The sequence below is a fragment of the Muntiacus reevesi genome, chromosome 8 (assembly GCF_963930625.1).
Source record: "Muntiacus reevesi chromosome 8, mMunRee1.1, whole genome shotgun sequence".
Classification (NCBI taxonomy): domain Eukaryota; kingdom Metazoa; phylum Chordata; class Mammalia; order Artiodactyla; family Cervidae; genus Muntiacus; species Muntiacus reevesi.
The window spans coordinates 6,910,464-6,929,110 of NC_089256.1; the positions used below are offsets into that span (position 1 = coordinate 6,910,464).

General features: G+C 35.5%; 1 protein-coding gene across 4 annotated transcripts in view; it reads left to right on the forward strand.

The window, feature by feature from the left end:
• Positions 1-18,647, forward strand: part of XRN1 (5'-3' exoribonuclease 1) — a 114,271-nt gene that overhangs the window by 26,245 nt on the left and 69,379 nt on the right. For all 4 annotated transcript variants that reach the window (XM_065942913.1, XM_065942915.1, XM_065942914.1 and 1 more), the window contains exons 11-16: positions 928-994; positions 1,205-1,310; positions 8,430-8,519; positions 10,414-10,570; positions 12,110-12,229; positions 17,726-17,895. In XM_065942913.1, coding sequence (XP_065798985.1) covers positions 928-994; positions 1,205-1,310; positions 8,430-8,519; positions 10,414-10,570; positions 12,110-12,229; positions 17,726-17,895 — 710 coding nt within the window. The remainder of the gene's footprint in view (positions 1-927; positions 995-1,204; positions 1,311-8,429; positions 8,520-10,413; positions 10,571-12,109; positions 12,230-17,725; positions 17,896-18,647) is intronic.

The following is an 18,647-nucleotide window of genomic DNA, read 5'->3' on the forward strand; positions in this document are numbered from 1 at the left end:
TGATCTTAGTGTAGTCTTTCTAACTGCTTAGCTTTTCCTCTGTGGAACTTAGCAGCAGTCTGCATTCTACTCTGTTTTTTATCTTAATAAAACAGGCTCTGCAACTTTTGGGGGATGTTTACTCCAAACGTAAATATCAGTATTCCCTGGCTCCACCCACCTCAGCTCATTCCTTAAACTTCACAAGTCGTCTGGGGGTATGTAGTTAACTTTAGAGACACAGGTAAAACAAAGAAACTGAAGGAACAGCCCAGACAAGAAATTTGGCAGAGACCCTAGATTGGAAGAACTAGTGAAAGTCACTGGCAGTTGGTAGGCAATCGGAAAATAGAGAAGAGAAAGGATGAAATCACAAGAGTGGAAAAATAGATGGGCAGGATATGAACAATGTGATGAAATGGAAGAACTTTAGAAAAGCAGATGAGTTGCGTGGAAGAAAATAGAAGTGGAGGGTAGAGTTACAGGAACGATGGGAACCAGATATATAAAAAATAGGTAATAGTTGTAATTATTGGATTCAGTTATAAACAGATTGTTTCTTGTTAACAGTAGCGTGGAATTTGACATATAAAAGTGTTGAAGTTGAAAGGATTTGATATTGATTGTGTACTTTTCTCTAAGTAAATGAAATGTTTTTCAAATGTTTTTTTCTTAGAAAAATATTTTTCTTTTGTATTGGTGAGCATTGTTACTTATCATTGAGGAGCCTAAATGTTAAGTTGTAATAATAAAGATTTTAGCTTCAGGAAACAAGTGATATAAAACCAAAAACATTTACACAGCATTTGAGGATTATTTTTAAAATAAACTTTTACAGTATGTCACTTAAAGATCATTCATTTATCTTTAATATTTTGTAAATCTTTCTGTTAAATGTCTCATCTTGAAGCATATCTTGCTTTTATATTGATATATAATTTTTAATAGGGCCAGGAAAATTCCATATGTTGGGCTGCTTTAGACAAAAGTGGAGAAGAAGTGGTAACTTCTAAGGGTGAGTACAAACTGTATTTTAATATATGTTGTTTTTTTTTGACAGAATAGTTATTATATTCCATTACTGGGACTAATTCAGTAATATTGGATGAAACAGATTTCTATGATAGTCTATAAACATCTACTTTGACGTGTATTTATCAAAGCATTAAATGGAAAAATGGAATGTTCTTAATTGTCAGCCACTATCTGTTTATCTTTTTTCCAGATAATTTAGAAGAAGAGATGGAAGATGATGACCTATTTGAAACCGAGTTTAGGCAATATAAAAGAACATATTACATGACAAAGATGGGAGTTGACGTAGTTTCTGAGTATGTTCTTGCCATTGCTTTTACTTTAAAGTAGGAAAAAGTAGACTTTGCAGTTCTACAGAAAACAGCATGATTTTGATGGTTACGGTAATGGGAAGAAAGGATTTTTTGTTTTGCAAATTATTGTAGACCTTTCAACTACTGTGGTTTTGGAGAAGATAATATTCATTGGCATGTATTATGCAGTATACCCTTGAATAACATGGGCTTGCTCTGCATAGGTCCACTTACATGTGGATTGTTTTTACTGAAGACTTAATACAGTACTACATTTTTCCCAGTTGGTTGAATCCATAGATGTGGAACTGCAGATACAGAGAGCTATCTAAAGTTATGAGTGGATTTTCTACTGCAAGAGGGTTAGCGTCCCTAACTTCTGCATTGTTCAAGTCTCAGCTGTATGCCTATGATAAAAATTGCCAGATAGAAAATGGTTAGTGTTTTGCTTCATTTCTTCTAAAGCTCACATCACACTTATCTCAAAGGCTACCTGGCTCAGCCTCAGGTTAGGAACTAGTATAAAAGTTCCTTAACAGCTTGACCTCTAAAATGGTGGCTCACATTCTGAACTACAGCCCTCTATAACAGTTCAGTTCAGTTCAGTCACTCAGTTGTGTCCAACTCTTTGCAACCCTGTGGACTGCAGGACACCAGACTTCCCTGTCCATCACCAACTCCCGGAGCTTGCTCAAACTCAGGTCCACAGAGTCAGTGATGCCATCCAACCATCTCAAACTCTGTCATCCCCTTCTCCTCCTGCCTTCAGTCTTTACCAGCATCAGGGTCTTTTCCAGTGAGTCAGCTCTTTACATCAGATGGCCACAGTATTGGAGCATCAGCTTCTGTATCAGTCCTTCCAACGAATATTCAGGACTGATTTCTTTTAGGATTTGATCTCCTTGCAGTCCAAGGGACTCTCAAGACTCTCAAGAGTCTTCTCCAACACCTCAGTTAGAAAGCATCAGTTCTTTAGCGCTCAGCCATCTTTATGGTCCAAATCTCACGTCCATACATGACTACTGGAAAGCCATAGCTTTGACTATACGAACTTTTATTGGCAAAGTGATGTCTCTGCTTTTTAATACGCTGTCTAGGTTTGCATAGCTTTTCTTCCAAGGAGCAAGCATCTTTTAATTTCATATCTACAGTCACTGTCTGCAGTGATCTTGAAGCCTAAGAAAATAAAATCTGTAACTGCTTCCTTTTTTTCCCTTATTTGCCTTGGGACCAGATGCCATGATCTTAGTTTTTTGAATGTTGAGTTGTAAGCCAGCTTTTCACTCTCCTCTTTCATCTCCTCAAGAGGCTCTTTAGTTCCTCATCACTTTCTGCCATAAGGGTGGTGTCATCTGCATATTTGAGGCTGCTGATATTTCTCCTGGCCATCTTGATTCCAGCTTGTGATTCATCCAGCCTGGCATTTCACATGATGTACTCTGCTCAACATTCAGAAAACTAAGGTCATGGCATCTGGTCCCATCACTTCATGGGAAATAGATGGGGAAACAGTGGAAACAGTGTCAGACTTTATTTTGGGGGGCTCCAAAATTACTGCAGATGGTGATTGCAGCCATGAAATTAAAAGACGCTTACTCCTTGGAAGGAAAGTTATGACCAACCTAGATAGCATATTAAAAAGCAGAAACATTACTTTGCCAACACAGGTCCATCTAGTCAAGGCTATGGTTTTTCCAGTAGTCATGTATGGATGTGAGAGTTGGACTGTGAAGAAAGCTGAGCGCCGAAGAATTGATGCTTTTGAACTGTGTTGTTGGAGAAGCCTCTTGAGAGTCCCTTGGACTGCAGGGAGATCCAACCAGTCCATCCTAAAGGAGATCAGTCCTGGGTGTTCATTGGAAGGACTGACACTGAAGCTGAAACTCCAATACTTTGGTCACCTCATGAGAAGAGTTGACTCATTGGAAAAAACCGTGATGCTGGGAGGGATTGGAGACAGGAGGAGAAGGGGACGACAGAGGATGAGATGGCTGGATGGCATCACCGACTTGATGGACATGAGTTTGGGTAAACTCCGGGAGTTGGTAATGGACAGGGAGGCCTGGCGTGCTGCGATTCATGGGGTCGCAAAGAATCGGACACGACTGAGCAACTGAACTGAACTGAACTGAACTCTGCATATAAGATAAATAAGCCGGATGACAATATACAGCCTTGTCATACTGCTTTCCCAATTTTGAACCAGTCCGTTGTTCCATGTCCAGTTCTAATTGTTGATTCTTGACCTGCATACAGGTTTCTCAGGAAACAGGTAAGGTGGTCTGGTACTCCCATCTCTTTAAGAATTTTCCACAGCTTGTTGTGATCCACACAGTCAAAGGCTTTCACGTAGTCAATGAAGCAGATGATTTTCTGGAATTCCTTTGCTTTCTCCATGATCCACCCAACAAATGTTGGCAATTTGATCTCTGGTTCCTCTGCATCTTTGAAACCCAACATGTACATCTAGATGTTCTCGGTTCATGTATACTAAAGCCTCGCTTAAAGGATTTTGAGCATAACCTTGCTAGCATGTGAAATGAGCACAATTATCTGGTCATTGGAGCATTCTTTGGCATTGCTTTTCCTTGGGATTGGAATGAAAACTGACGTTTTCCAGTCCTGTGGCCACTGCTGAGTTTTCCAAATTTGCTGACATGCTGAGTGCAGCACTTTTATAGCATCATCTTTTAGGATTTGAAATAGCTCAGCTGGAATTCCATCACCTCCACTAGCATTGTTTGTAGTAATGCTTCTTAAGGCCCACTTGACTTCACAGTCCAGGATGGCTGCCTCTAATTGAGTGACTACACAGTCACGGTTATCAAGGTTATTAAGACCTTTTTTGTATAGTTCTTCTGTGTATTCTTGCCATCTCTTAATCTCTTCTACTTCTGTTAGGACCTTACCATTTCTGTCCTGTATCATGCCTGTCCTTACATGAGATGTCCCCTTGGTATCTCCAGTTTTCTTGAATAGATCTCATCCTTCCTATTCTGTTGTTTTCCTCTATTTCTATGCATTTTTCATTTACTTATCTCTACTGCTGTTCTCTGGACTTCTGCATTCTATTGGGTATATCTTTCCCATTCTCTCTTGCCTTTTGCTTTTCTTCTTTCCTCAGTTATTTGTAAAGCCTCCTCAACCAACCAGTTTGCCTTTTTACATTTCTTTTTCTTTGGGATGCTTTCAGTCACTGCCTCCTGTACAGTGTTATAAACCTCTGTCCATAGTTCTTCAGGCACTCTTTCAGATGTAATCCCTTGAATCTATTTGTCACTGCCACTGTATGATCATAAGGGATTTGATTTAGGTCGAACCTGAGTGGCCTAGTGGTTTTCCCTACTGTCTTCAGTTTAAGCCTGAATTTGCACTCAGGAGCTCATGATCTGAGCCACAGTCAGCTCCAGTTTGCTTACTGTATAGAGCTTCTCCATCTTTGGCTACAAAGAACATAATCAATCTGATCTTGATATTGACTATTGGTCTAGTGCCAGGCACTATCCTAAACATTTAAAAAATATTAACTCATTTATAATTTAAAAATATAAGCATATATAAATATATGTAATAATGTGAAAATGTTAAATTGTAATTCTCACAACAGTTTTTTAAGTAGAATTATTATTATTATTTTAAAATAGAGGAAGTTAAGGAATAGAGAGATTTAAGTGATTTGCTCCAGGTGATATGCAAAGGTAATGAATGGCAAAGCCAAACTATAAGTAACAGGCAATCTGGCCCCGGAGCCCATCCTTAACCATGAAATGAGGCTGTTTTTCTGTCAGTGAGATAAAGTTTCATAAAATTCTTTGTACCCTTATTATATACACTATACTTAGATATTTTCTATACTATTATTTTTACTTTTAAAAAAATAAAATACTAAGAATCTTTCCTAGAGACTGCCCAAGAAAAGACCCAAGATTTCCGTGTTGCTCCATTTACTCAGACTGCTTTCTAGTCTAGACATAGTCTTTGTGTAAGGCCTGTATTCATACTTATCTCTGGCAGCTAGAGAGGAAGAAATTGTAGCACAGCTATCAGGTCATTTGAAGTTTTGTCAGATATTATTAGCAAGTAGGACTTTTGAGACTTAGAAATAAAATATTTATAATAGTTATGCATTTAATTCTTTATTCCTTAGTTCTTAATATTTCCTTGATTATGTTATAGAGAAGTATAGTAGCTGCAATTAAATGCTTGATTTGCTAGGGGACTACTCTTCTGTTTTATTTCCTTTTCTTTTTATTTATTAAAATATGAGGTTATAAAAATGAGATACTGTTTGTTTGCCTAGCAAATAAGCAAATCTTTTTAAGTTGTTATATTCAGTGGTCCAGGAGTGATGGTAGATTTCTTCCCTTGATTTCTGATGGAAATATAAGTAGGCAAAATTATTTTGGAGGGCTTTGCTGGTGGCTCAGTGGTAAAGAGTCCACCTGCCAATGCATGGGACACGAGTCTGATCCCTGATCTGGGAAGTTCCCATATGATGCAGAGCAACTCAGTCCATGCACCACAGCTCCTGAGCCTGTCCTCTAGAGCCCGGGAACCGCAACGGCTGAGCCATTCTCTGTAAAAAGAGAAGCCCATTATACAGAGTGAAGTAAGCCAGAAAGATAAAGAACATTACAGTATACTAACACATATATACGGAATTTAGGTAGATGGTAGCAATAACCCTATATGCAAAACAGAAAAAGAGACACAGAAGTACAGAACAGACTTTTGAACTCTGGGGGAGAACGTGAGGGTGGGATGTTTTGAAAGAACAGCATGTATATTATCTATGGTGAAACAGACCACCAGCCCAGGTGGGATGCATGAGTCAAGTGCTCGGGCCTGGTGCACTGGGAGGACCCAGAGGAGTCGGGTGGAGAGGGAGGTGGGAGGGGGGATCGGGATGGGGAATACATGTAACTATATGGCTGATTCGTGTCAATGTATGACAAAACCCACTGAAATGTTGTGAAGTGATTGGCCTCCAACTAATAAAATAATATTTAAAAAAAAAAGAAAAAAAATAAAAAGAGAAGCCACTGCAATGAAAAGCCCACACACTGCAACTGGAGAAAAGCCTGAACAGCAGTGAAGATCCAGCACAGCCAAAAATAAATAAATGGAAATTATTTTTAAAAAATATTTTGGAAGGTATGTATCTAAAAGCCTTTGACCCAATAATTCTAATTGTTAATCTATCATAAAAATATAAACTTAGACACAGATGATCTTTATACACAAGGAAATTTTTTTAAATAGTAGAAAATTAGAAACAATATACTTGTCCAGTGAGAAGGTTCATCATAATTGTCTCCACTTTCTCCTCATTACAGTCACTATCTCTGCCATCTCTAGTGCTTCCAGAATATAGAGAACTGTTAAACTGGTAGTTACGAAAAGTTAATAAAAATTTAGAAAGATACTTTCTATTATTAAATTATTAAATATAAATTTTAAAAGAGGATACAAAATCATATACAGAGTATACTGTCATTTATATTTAAAAAGGAAAAACTTGGGGATAAAAAGACTGAGAAAAACATACCAAAATGTCATACCAAAATTACATACCACAGCATACCAAAATTACTATAAGGTAATAAAAACACTTTTCATCATTGTCTCAGTTTTCAATAATGAAACAGTTCTTTTATAATAGTCATTCATTTCATTTAAAAAATGTAACTTCCAGAAATATGTAGATCTACAATTTCACTTAGAAATATCTGCCTGAGGGCCTCCCTGTTGGCTCAGATGGTAAACCTCCACCAACAAACACTAACAAGTTTTATAGCCACTTTGGGGTTTACCTAGGGTGCTCATTTTTTAATTAATTTTATTCTTATTTGCTCTGAGTCTTTGTTGCTGATCACGGGCTTTCTCTGGTTGCAGCAAGCGGGGGCTACTCTTCATCTCAGTGCACAGGCTTCTCATTGTGGTGGCTTCTCTTGTGGAGCACAGGCTTGGGCTTGCAGGCTTCAGTAGTTGTGGCTTACAGGCTTAGTTGCTCCCCAGCCTGTGGGATCTTCCCATTTCAGTTCAGTTCAGTTCAGTCACTCAGTCGTGTCTGACTCTTTGCAACCCCATGAACTGCAGCAGGCCAGGCCTCTCTGTCCATCACCAACTCCCGGAGCCTACCCAAACTCATATCCATTGATTGGTGATGCCATCCATCCATCTCCCCTCTGTCGTCCCCTTCTGCTCCTGCCCTCAATCTTTCCCAGCATCAGGATCTTTTCAAATGAGTCAGTTCTTCACATCAGGTGGCCAGAGTGTTGGAGTTTCAGCTTCAGCATCAGTCCTTCCAATGAACACCCAGGATTGATCTTTAGGATGGACTGGTTGGATCTCCTTGCAGTCCAAGGGACTCTCAAGAGTCTTCTCCAACAACACAGTTCAAAAGCATCAGTTCTTCAGTGCTCAGCTTTCTTTACAGTCCAACTCTCACATCCATACATGACCACTAGAAAAACCATAGCCTTGATCTTCCCAGACCAGGTATCAGTCTCTTGTGCCCTTCATTAGGAGGCGGACTCCCAGCCACTGTACCACCGGGGAAGTCCTCAGGGTGCTCTTTTGTGTGTGTGTGTGATTATTTTACCTTAAATGATAGTTTTTTGAGAAAAAGACATTAAAGGGAATATTTTTCAGTGAATATAACACTTTTCAAAATACGTTCTAGCTCCTCTAACCAGATTTTAAAATCTTCTTGATTTCCTCCTGTGATTCGCTCAGACATCCTGCCAAATAAGATTTCCATCTTTGTTTTCCGTCACACTCTGAATATTTAACAAAGTGGTAGTGCCACTGTTTAGAAAGCTTTATTAAACCTTCAAACTTGATGCCAAAGATATAGTACATTGACTGTAAGTATGCACAGCAGGTTTAAGTAATCAAATAGTTGGTTTAGGAAAACTTTAAGGCAAATTTTTAATCTTGTATGATAGAATTTTTTACAATAATATTTTAGAGTTTTTTCTGATTGCAGTTTCTGGCTTATTCATTGATTAAATAAAACGTGTGAGGCAGAATGTGATATTAGGAGATACCATGTTTTAAACACAATGACCTGTCTTCAGGAAATAATGTTAAAATGAAAATACTCTTTTCTGTTTTCAGTGACTTTCTGGCTGATCAAGCTGCATGTTATGTTCAGGCGATACAGTGGATTTTGCACTATTACTATCATGGCGTTCAGTCCTGGAGCTGGTGAGGGAATAAAAACAAAAATAAAGTTTTGTATTTTATAATGACTCATTCTACTGTAAGCTCATTTGACAATCTCTCCTTTTTACTTCTATTTATGATATTAATGGTATTTTTAAAAAGGTACATACAGCCAAGTTTAAAGGAAAAAGAATCTTTTTTAGTATTGTAATATTTTAAAAAGATCCTTTTATAATAAAGATACTTCCAACTGTAGTAGATGGCCCATAATAAAAAGCTCTCTGTTAATCTAAGGATTTAAATTTTCTATCATAATGAATGAAGTGTCACAAAGTCTTGACAATTACTGGGTCTGAGTGATGGTTAAGTGGGATTGTTTATTATATTCTTCTCTACATCTTTATATGTTTGAAAAATGTTTCTGTTAGGAGTAATGAAGAATGAATTATATGAATGTTAGACTGGGAAGGGTAATGAAGAAAGGAGAAAAGAATTTACTTCTCCTGGAATAGTAATAATTCTCTATTTATCTCATGTTTCCTATTCCAGCAAGTGCCATCTACATTTCCAAACCATCCACCGAAATAGAAAACAAGTCAAAAAATGATACAAGGAAAACTAGACACTTTCAAGTGATGAGATAGCTTGTTTTGTTTTGTTTTCAGAGCACCTTCTAGGCTCTGTTTTAAAGCACCAACAGTAAAACATACCAGTGCAAAATAATGTGGCATTAATTATTAATAGAATTTTGCTTACTAATAGCCTTTAAAAAATATCTTCAATAACTAACAGGATTCTCAGGGCATCTCTGAAGAGCACTCTAGTGACAAAAAATATCCTTTTTGCCCTTTTTTAAGAGAGTGAGTGTAAGTTATACCTATTATATTACCAGGCATTGAGGCCAAGCACTTGTAAAGCGTGTGCTCATATAGTCCTCAAAGCTGTTTAAAGTAAATATTTTCTGCTTTTGATAGATGAGGCTCAGAGGATTAAATAACCTTTCCAGTGTCACACACCAGTATTCAAGTACATGCCTATCTGATTTCCAAAGTCTGTTGTTCTACATGCAATTCTGCCTCCTAAACTTTCCCATTCTTTTGAAGTATACCATAATTGTGGAATATAAAATTATTTTGTTGGCTTTTATTTTGATGTTTTTAGTCAGACATTAAGAACATTGAAATTATTTTTAAATTTTTTTAAAATTATATATTTAGGGTAACTGGCTTTTTAAAAAATTTTAATTTTTAACAAAAAATGAAAAAAAATTATATGTTTGAAATTTCTAAAAATATTTCTTCATGTTAAATATGGGAAGATTTTAAAAACAAAAGTTGGTATGCATGAGTGACAAATGGTTTAATCGTTATCACGAACACAATATATATGTATACACACTAATTCAAAGATGATGATTCTTAGAGCTGACTAGTAACAACCATATGAGCTCAGACTTCCCTGTGTCTTCATGAGAGAAGCTCAGGCCCACATGAAGTAACTGAATGTCTTCTGACTGCCTCATTAGTTCATTCTGAGAATCTATTGTTTGGAAGATTCACCCTCAATACTTCTGAAACTGGAGTCATTGTATTATTTATATAAAAAATAAATTATTTTTATATGTGTTATTAATATATATACCCTTCAATTACATACATCTAAATTTTTGAAATACAAACTGCACTTTAAAAATTAAGGAAATAAAATACTTGTTGTCATCAAATAATCTACATTTTTCAACATTGCTGATTTCTTATATTCATGTGGCAGAATTATGAGTGATTTTTTTTCTTTAGAATTATTGCTGTTTGTGGACATGACTTGAACACACGCACAGAGGCACAGCTGTTAAAATAGAATATTGAAAAGTATGTACTAACTATTGATCTGTTTCATAAAGTTTGCCAATTGTTTAGAGCTCAGTTTTGTCTTACAGGTTTTATCCATACCATTATGCACCTTTCCTGTCTGATATCCGCAACATCAGTACACTCAAAATCCATTTTGAACTGGGAAAACCTTTTAAGCCATTTGAACAGCTTCTTGCTGTACTTCCAGCAGCTAGCAAAAATTTACTCCCTGCATGCTACCAGGTGGGTTATAGAATTAAATGTATTTGTGTTCTTTTTAATATTTAGGAGTTCCTCCTCCAAACCTAGAAACATCATACCCAAATTTCTTTAATAGCTAAATATATTTATTTTCAGTTTCAAATATAGTATTCCTTAAGTCTCTTGAAAAGTAATTCCTTGATTTAAAGTTAACTTTGTTTTAAAAATGCAAACACATTTCATAAACCATTCAAAGCATGGCAGCTTTGTTTTCAGTATCTTTAAGCACATCTCCAGTTGTCTCTGCACTGATGAAAGTAAATTGAGCTTGGCAAAATCTAAAGCCATCTACTCTGTCCAGATATTGCAGATTTCGTTTCTGTTCTCTTTTACCCTTTACCTATTAGAATATGGATTATTCTGATAAGTTGTTTATCTCAACAAAATTGCTACTTCCATTTATATTTGGATTTTAAGAATTTCATTTATCAAATTATGGAATAAAAAACTTCTCTCTGATTAATGTACTTCCTATAACAGGAGAAAGCTGTTTCAGTGGTGATTGGGTCACCAAAATTACACTAAGCCTACTAAACTGATTTTGAGGGTAAACTTCATTTTAGTTCTTCTAGAGCATCAATCTGTTCTAACTCTGTGGTCTGGTGCCAGGAATTGAAATAGACACACATAAATATATACATACCACATACCTTCGCTGTTTGAACAGTGTCCAGCTTCCTTCTAAATCTTTCTGAAACTTAACCTGTCCTTCATCCTGGCCCATGGCCTTCCTTCCTTTAGTTTCTTTGATGCTTTTTTTCCTACCTTCAATACATTAAGAATTGATATTAAACCACTCAGGACTAATATAGCCATGCAGGTTTTTATAGCCACATATGTTTTGATTCTTCTGTACCCATGACATACTGACTATTTTATTTTGAATATTACTCTGAGAAATATGCTTTTATTTCTTTAAAATTTTTTATGCCATGATCTTCTATATTCATTTCCTAGAGGATATCTTTAGGTTTCTTTATCTACTTCTGTTATAAAATCTCTAATAAAAACATGTCTTATTGGACTTTCTATCTTTGCTACTGGTGGTAAGGAGATTCTTGTATTTTTGGATTTCTGTTTCTTTTTAAATTATCTTAGATGACAGTTATATAACTTAATAAAATTAGTTGATTATGACATGAAAATAAATTGTCTAAGATTAAAAATGGAGTGTGTGAAATGAACTGAAATCTGAATGGAAAAACAGAATTTAGATGAGCCTTGTAGAGTGAAAAGACTGTAGAAGATAGAAATGATAAAATTCAGAGTAAGGATAGTTTGGCTATATAACTAGCTTAGTGGAATGAGAAAGTGATGAGTGGCAGTGAAATTAGAAGTCTCATATTTGAAAATCAAAATATAACAAGTATACTATAGCATATCTAAGATGTGAAAACTTACTTTTGCCTTGCTTATAAATTTTATATTGTAATAGGTAAACAAATATTATAAATATATTAACAGAAAGCTACACTGATATTAGTTCTTACATTTCTATTACACTATTTTATGTTTTCACAGCATTTGATGACCAGTGACGACTCACCAATTATAGAATATTATCCACCTGATTTTAAAACTGACCTAAATGGGAAACAACAGGAATGGGAAGCTGTGGTACTAATACCTTTTATTGATGAGGTCAGTAATTAAATGGTTATATATACACTTGTAGAGATTACTTCACATAAATGAATGAGCAGTGGATTTTAATCACCATTTGTGTTAATGAGTTTTAACTATTCTCATCTTTGTTCTGTGCATCAAAACTTCTGTGTATGCTAATTATAAGGAAGCTGGCATTGCTTTACTAATATTAGACCAAGTAGGCTTCAGAACAGAGTTACCAAAGATGAAAGACTTAAATAACACTATAAACCTACTTAACCTCATTAATATTTGTAGGACAGTATACTTAGCAACTAAGGAATACACATTTTTAAGTGAAAGACTGTTCACCAAGATTATTTGGTAAGGCATAAAAATATCTCAGTAAATTTAAAAGGGTGAAATCATAAGGTGAATGTTCTCTGACCACATAGAATTAAGTTAAAAATCAGCAACAGATCTCTGAAAATTTATAAAAATTTTGAAATCAAATAACACACTTCTAAATAATCCATATATTAAAGAAACTTAAAGGAATATTTGAAATGTTTTATATGAATGATATGAGAACACATATCATAATCTGTGTGATAAAACTAAAGCAAGGCCGAAAAGGGAAACTTCAGGTTCTAGATGCTTATACTAAACAAGAAAATATTTTGAAGTAAATTAAACTTCCTACCATAAGAAGCTAGGAAAACAAGAGCAATTTAAATCCAAACTAAGCAGAATGAAGAAAACAAAAAGTCAGGAGCAGAAATCCATGGAAACTGAACAAACAATAGGGAAAAATCAATGAAACCAAAAGTTGATCCTCTTGAAAGATTAATAAAATTGATAAATCCTAGAAAGACATATCAAAAAAGGCTTAAAAAAAACTAGAGCACCAGGGGAGAACACATAAATTTAGAATGAAAGAAGAGGTGTCCTATAAATCCTATAGTTACGAAAAAAATCGATAAGGCGTATTGTGAACTATTTTATGCCAACAAATTTAACAACCTAAATGAAGTGAATACGGTTCTTTAAACACGATTCAACAAAACTGACAGAAAAAAAAAAAATCTAAGTAATCCTATATCTTTTAAAGACATTTAGTTCATAATTTTAAATCGTCTCACAGAGAAAAATTCTAGGCTCAGATGTCTTGACTTGTGAATTCTGGTAAGCCTTCATGAAAGAAATAATACCAATTTTATACAAACTTTGAGAACATAGAAGAGAAATAATCACTTCCCAGTATATCATATTAGGCCAGCATAATAGTCAATGATACTACAAGAAAAGAAAATTACTTGATAATATCCATCCTAAAGTAGATGCAAAACTTTTAACAAAGTCAAGCCAGATGGGATCCAGTAATATAGAAGGATAATACTCCTAACCAAATGAGATTTATTTTAGAAATACAGTGTTGGTTTTCAATGTGATTTACCACATTTGAGTATTCAACGTCCAATTTTAATAGAAATGCTCAACTACTAGAAATAAGAGGAAACGTCCTCAACCAAAGAAGTGAAGTTGCTCAGTTGTGTCTGACTCTTTGCGACCCCATGGACTGTAGCCTACCAGGCTCCTCCATCCATGGGATTTTCCAGGCAAGAGTACTGGAGTGGGTTGCCATTTCCTTCTCCAGGGAATCTTCCCGACCCGGGGATCAAATCCGGGTCTCCCTCATTGTAGGCAGATGCTTTTACTGTCTGAGCCACCAGGGAAGTCAAAACCGAATGCATGCTTTAAAAACCCATGGAGAGAGGAACCTGGTGGGCTATAGTCCATAGGGTCACAAAGAGTTGGATGCAACTGAAGTGATTTAGCACACACATGTGCACTGCTAACAGTATACTTAATAGTAAAATTTTGAATGTTTTCTTTGTAAAATCAAGTTTAAGACAAGGATGTTCATTCTAATCAATTCTTTCTAATACTGTACTAGGAGTCCACTGTATTAAGTCAAGGGAAAGAAATAAAGTCATGTAGATTAGAAAGGAAGAAGAAAAATTGTTTTTATATGCACATAGCATTACTACAAAAATAGAAAATTCTAAGGAATCTTCAAAAAGATAGTATTAACAATAAGTAAATTTAACAAGGTCACAAACTATAAAATCTATACAAAATTCAATTATGTTTGTATATACTAGCAACAAAAAATTGGAAAATATAAATTTTTTAAAAAGACTTTTACTTTCAGTAGCATTAAGAAATATAAAATTCACATTTATAAATTTAACAGCATGCACACTGAAAACTGCAAATAGTGTTGAGTTATGGAGACCTAAATAAATGGAAGAATATACCATGTTCAGGGAATAGAAGATTTAATATTGTTAAGACATAACCTCTTCCCATATTGATCTTTGGGCTCAACATAATCCTAGCAAAAATGCAGCAAATTTTTGTATAAAAATCAAAAGTCCAGTTTTAAAGTTTTGATGAAATTGCAAAGTATCTAGAGTAGCCAAAACAATCTGTAAGAAGAACAATACTGAAAGACTTTCATTATCTGATTTCATGACTTACCTTTAGGCTAAAGTAATCAAGGCAGTATGTTTCCTACATCATAATAGACATAGATCAGTGAAACAGAATAGAGGCCAAACAACCTAGATCTATACTTGACCAGTGAATAAATTTTCAATTAAGACATCAGAGCTATTCAATAGGTAAAGAAAAAGCTTTTTAACAATTGGTACTGAAACAACTGGCTATATATTTTTGTAAAAACCTGTACATTATTGTCCAGAGCAAGTTATTTGTGATAACTCCAAACTGGAAAAAAATTCAGATATCCTTCAATGAGTGAATGGATTTAGAAAAACCTGTAGTACATTCATAAAATGGCATACTACTCAGCAATAAAAAGAACTATTTCTATAAACAATGGATGGGAAAAAGTTCATTTGACTGAAAAAGTCAATCTTAGACGGTTCCATTTATGTATTATGTTTGAAATGATGAAATTATTATAATATAAAACAGATCATTGGGGGATAGGGTGTGACTCTAAAGGGATAAGGGCTTCCCTGGTGGCTCAGAGGTTAAAGCGTCTGCCTGCAATGCGGGAGACCTGAGTTCAATCCCTGGGTCGGGAAGATCCCCTGGAGGAGGAAATGGCAACCCACTCCAGTATTCTTGCCCGGAGAATCCCATGGATGGCGGAGCCTGACGGGCTACAGTCCACGGGGTCGCAAAGAGTCAGACATGACTGAGCAATATATGCGTATGGGTATAAAGGGATAATGTGAAGGAGTTTCTTTACAGTGATGTGACAGTCCTGTATTCCAGTTTTAGAGGTGGTTACATGAAGCTTCGTGACAGTCCTGTATTCCAGTTTTAGAGGTGGTTACATGAAGCTTCCCTGGTGACTCAGATGGTAAAGAATCCGCCTGCAATGCAGGAAACCTGGGTTCGATCCCTGAGTTGGAAAGATCCCCTGGAGGAGGGCATGGCAACCCACTCCAGTGTTCTTGCCTGAAGAATACCCTGTGGACATAGGAGCCTGGCAGGCTACAGTCCATAGGGGTCGCAAAGAGTCAGACACCACTGAGCGACTGAGCGCACACACATGAATCTGCACTTTTCATAAGAATTCCATACTGCTGTACATACACAGTTCAGTTCAGTTCAGTTCAGTCGCTCAGTCGTCTCCGACTCTTTGTGACCCCATGAATCACAGCACTCCAGGCCTCCCTGTCCATTACCAACTCCCAGAGTTTACTCAAACTCATGTCCATCGAGTCGGAGATGCCATCCAGCCATCTCATCACAGTATTTACATATAAAAACTAGTGAAATCTGGAGCTTCCCTGGTGGCTCAGACAGTAAAGAATCCACCTGCAATGCAGGTATCCTGGGTTCGATCCCTGGGTTGGGAAGATCCCCTGGAGGAGGGCATGGCAACCCACTCCAGTATTCTTGCCTGGAGAATCCCCATGGACAGAGGAACCCGGCAGGCTACAGTCTGTAGGGTCCCTAAGAGTCGGACACAACTGAGCGACTAAGCACACTGAAATCTTAATAAGTCTGTAGTGATGGTGTACCAGTGTCAACACACAACGCTGTGTGTAAGATGCTATCATTGGGTGAAAAGTACATGGGAACACACCATACTGATTTTGCAAATTCTTACAACTCTTCGTGTTTTTGCTATTGTACACAATGCTATGATAAAAGTACTTATGTATTTATGTTTTCTTTTTGTTTGTTAATACATTCTTATGTATTGGTAGTTTTATTTTTATAAGGTAGAATCCCCAAAGCAGAAATGCTTGGTTAATGGGAGTGTATGGTTTTTGTTTTAATTAATTTTACCAGATTCTTTTTCAAAAAGACTGGTCTAATTCACACCATCAGTACTTGAGAGTACCTACTTCTCTGCTTTTCTAGTCCTGAATGTTACTGTTTAATTTTGACCAGTCTACTGATGATAAAGAATGCCATTTTATTATTATTCAAGTTTATTTTTATCTGATCCCTAATTTGATATATTTTTATGTGTGTTTGTCTTTTGCATTTTCCCTTTTATAAATTGTCTGTTTATATCCTTTCCCTCATTTTTTTTTTTATTTTGAGCAGCTCTTTGTATGCTAGGAATATTTTTTCCTAGTGTGGCATTTGCTTGTTGATTTGTTCATGACCTCTTTTATCACATACATTTTCTTTTACTTAAAAATGTCTTTTTCCTTAAAGTGGCTAGGCTTTTTTCTGCCTTACTTAAGAATTTTTCACTACTAATTATCAATACTTTAAAAAAAAATTATCAATACTTTTCTAGATTTTCTTCTAATACTTTGTTGTCTCATTACTACTTGTTTTGTATATAGTATGATATTGAAATATATGTGTGCTTTTTTTTTCCAACTGGACAAAAGCATTATTTTAAAAGTGTCTGGTGTACTATGTTTGACATATATTTGGATTTGTTTTTTAACTATTTATTTTGTTCTTCTGGTCTGTGGGTCTTTTGTGGTGTCCGTACTTAAGTGTTTTGCTTATAGGTGATTTTGTAAAAAGTGATGGGACCTCATAAGACGAGTTCTTGATAACTTTGCAGTTCAACCTTTATTCTTCCAGTATGAACACTAACATCATTTTTCCTTTGAAAAATATATTTTAAACCATTGTGATTTTCATTGGAATTGCATTAAATATAAAAGATAATCATAAAGATGAACATTTCTATATTAATGCAGATTTGCAATGTGAGAGATTAAGGAGCAGTGAATTATGACAAATTCATATTTAAATTTTGATTCTCTGCTGTTCTTAGCCACACTTTAGTGGCTGCTGTTGGAGTAATATTTTCAGAGGAACTTATAGTGACAAGAAATATTCTATTGCCCTTAGAAACAAGAATAGCACATCAGTTTTTCATGTAATTAAGTTGAAAAGAATTCTGTTACTAAGATTTTTGCTTTTTAAGAGCACAAATAGTAAATTTGTTTTTTGAGGGAAAAGATTCATTCTATGTGTTAAGATTACAGAATTTTTATGTTTTTGACCCCTCTCTTCAATATTTATATTCAGAAGCGATTGTTAGAAGCCATGGAGACATGTAACCACTCCCTCAAAAAAGAAGAGAGAAAAAGAAATCAACATAGTGAGTGCCTAATGTGCTGGTTTGACAGCGACACAGAGTTCACCTACCCCTCTCCATGGCCAGAAAAGTTTCCTCCCGTAGAGCGATGCTGTGCAAGGTAATGTTGTGTGGTAATTCTTCAAAAACAGAGGGTGCAGAAAAAATAATATTAAAATTAACTTTTAAAAAGCTTTTGAATATCTATTTCGAGAATTAACAGATAATTTATGACATTTGTATGCAACTGATAATGAATTACATCCAACTTTCCAAGAATCATAGCATCTCTGTCTGTCTCAGTTGTTTCTGTAGTTCTCTGCTTTGATCCAATTCTGCTTCTCTCTTTCTGTCTTCTGTTAAAGTTGTTCCCTACCCTACTGCCCCTGGCATTCCCCACAGTGTATATATCTTCTCTTCCTCAAGAAATGTGTGAATTTTTGTTTTCATTGCCAGTGTCTGCTCCCAGCATTATTTGACATGCTATGACTTTACCTTTTACATTCCCTAACCACCCAACAGGAAAGAAGAAAAACAAGAAATAAAAGAGCTCCTCTGTTTTCTTACCTCAAATCCATTTCAGTCCATTTCTTCTTTCTCTTCTTCATTAAAATGTTTTCCTTGTTTTTTCTCTTTTCTCATCTTCCCTGCAGTAATACACAGATGGAAGTTGAGTTGCAGATAAAGTAAACTTCTCTCTATTATGATTTTTCCTTTTCTTAAAGAGAAAGATGAAATAGACATTATAAAGTGTTTATTTTCCATTCTGGGTTTTGGAACATGGAGGATGTAGAGGTTTGTAATATGTGTTATATATTCCTTTAGTATGAAAATCATATATACATGTATAATTTATATACTTTATATATATTA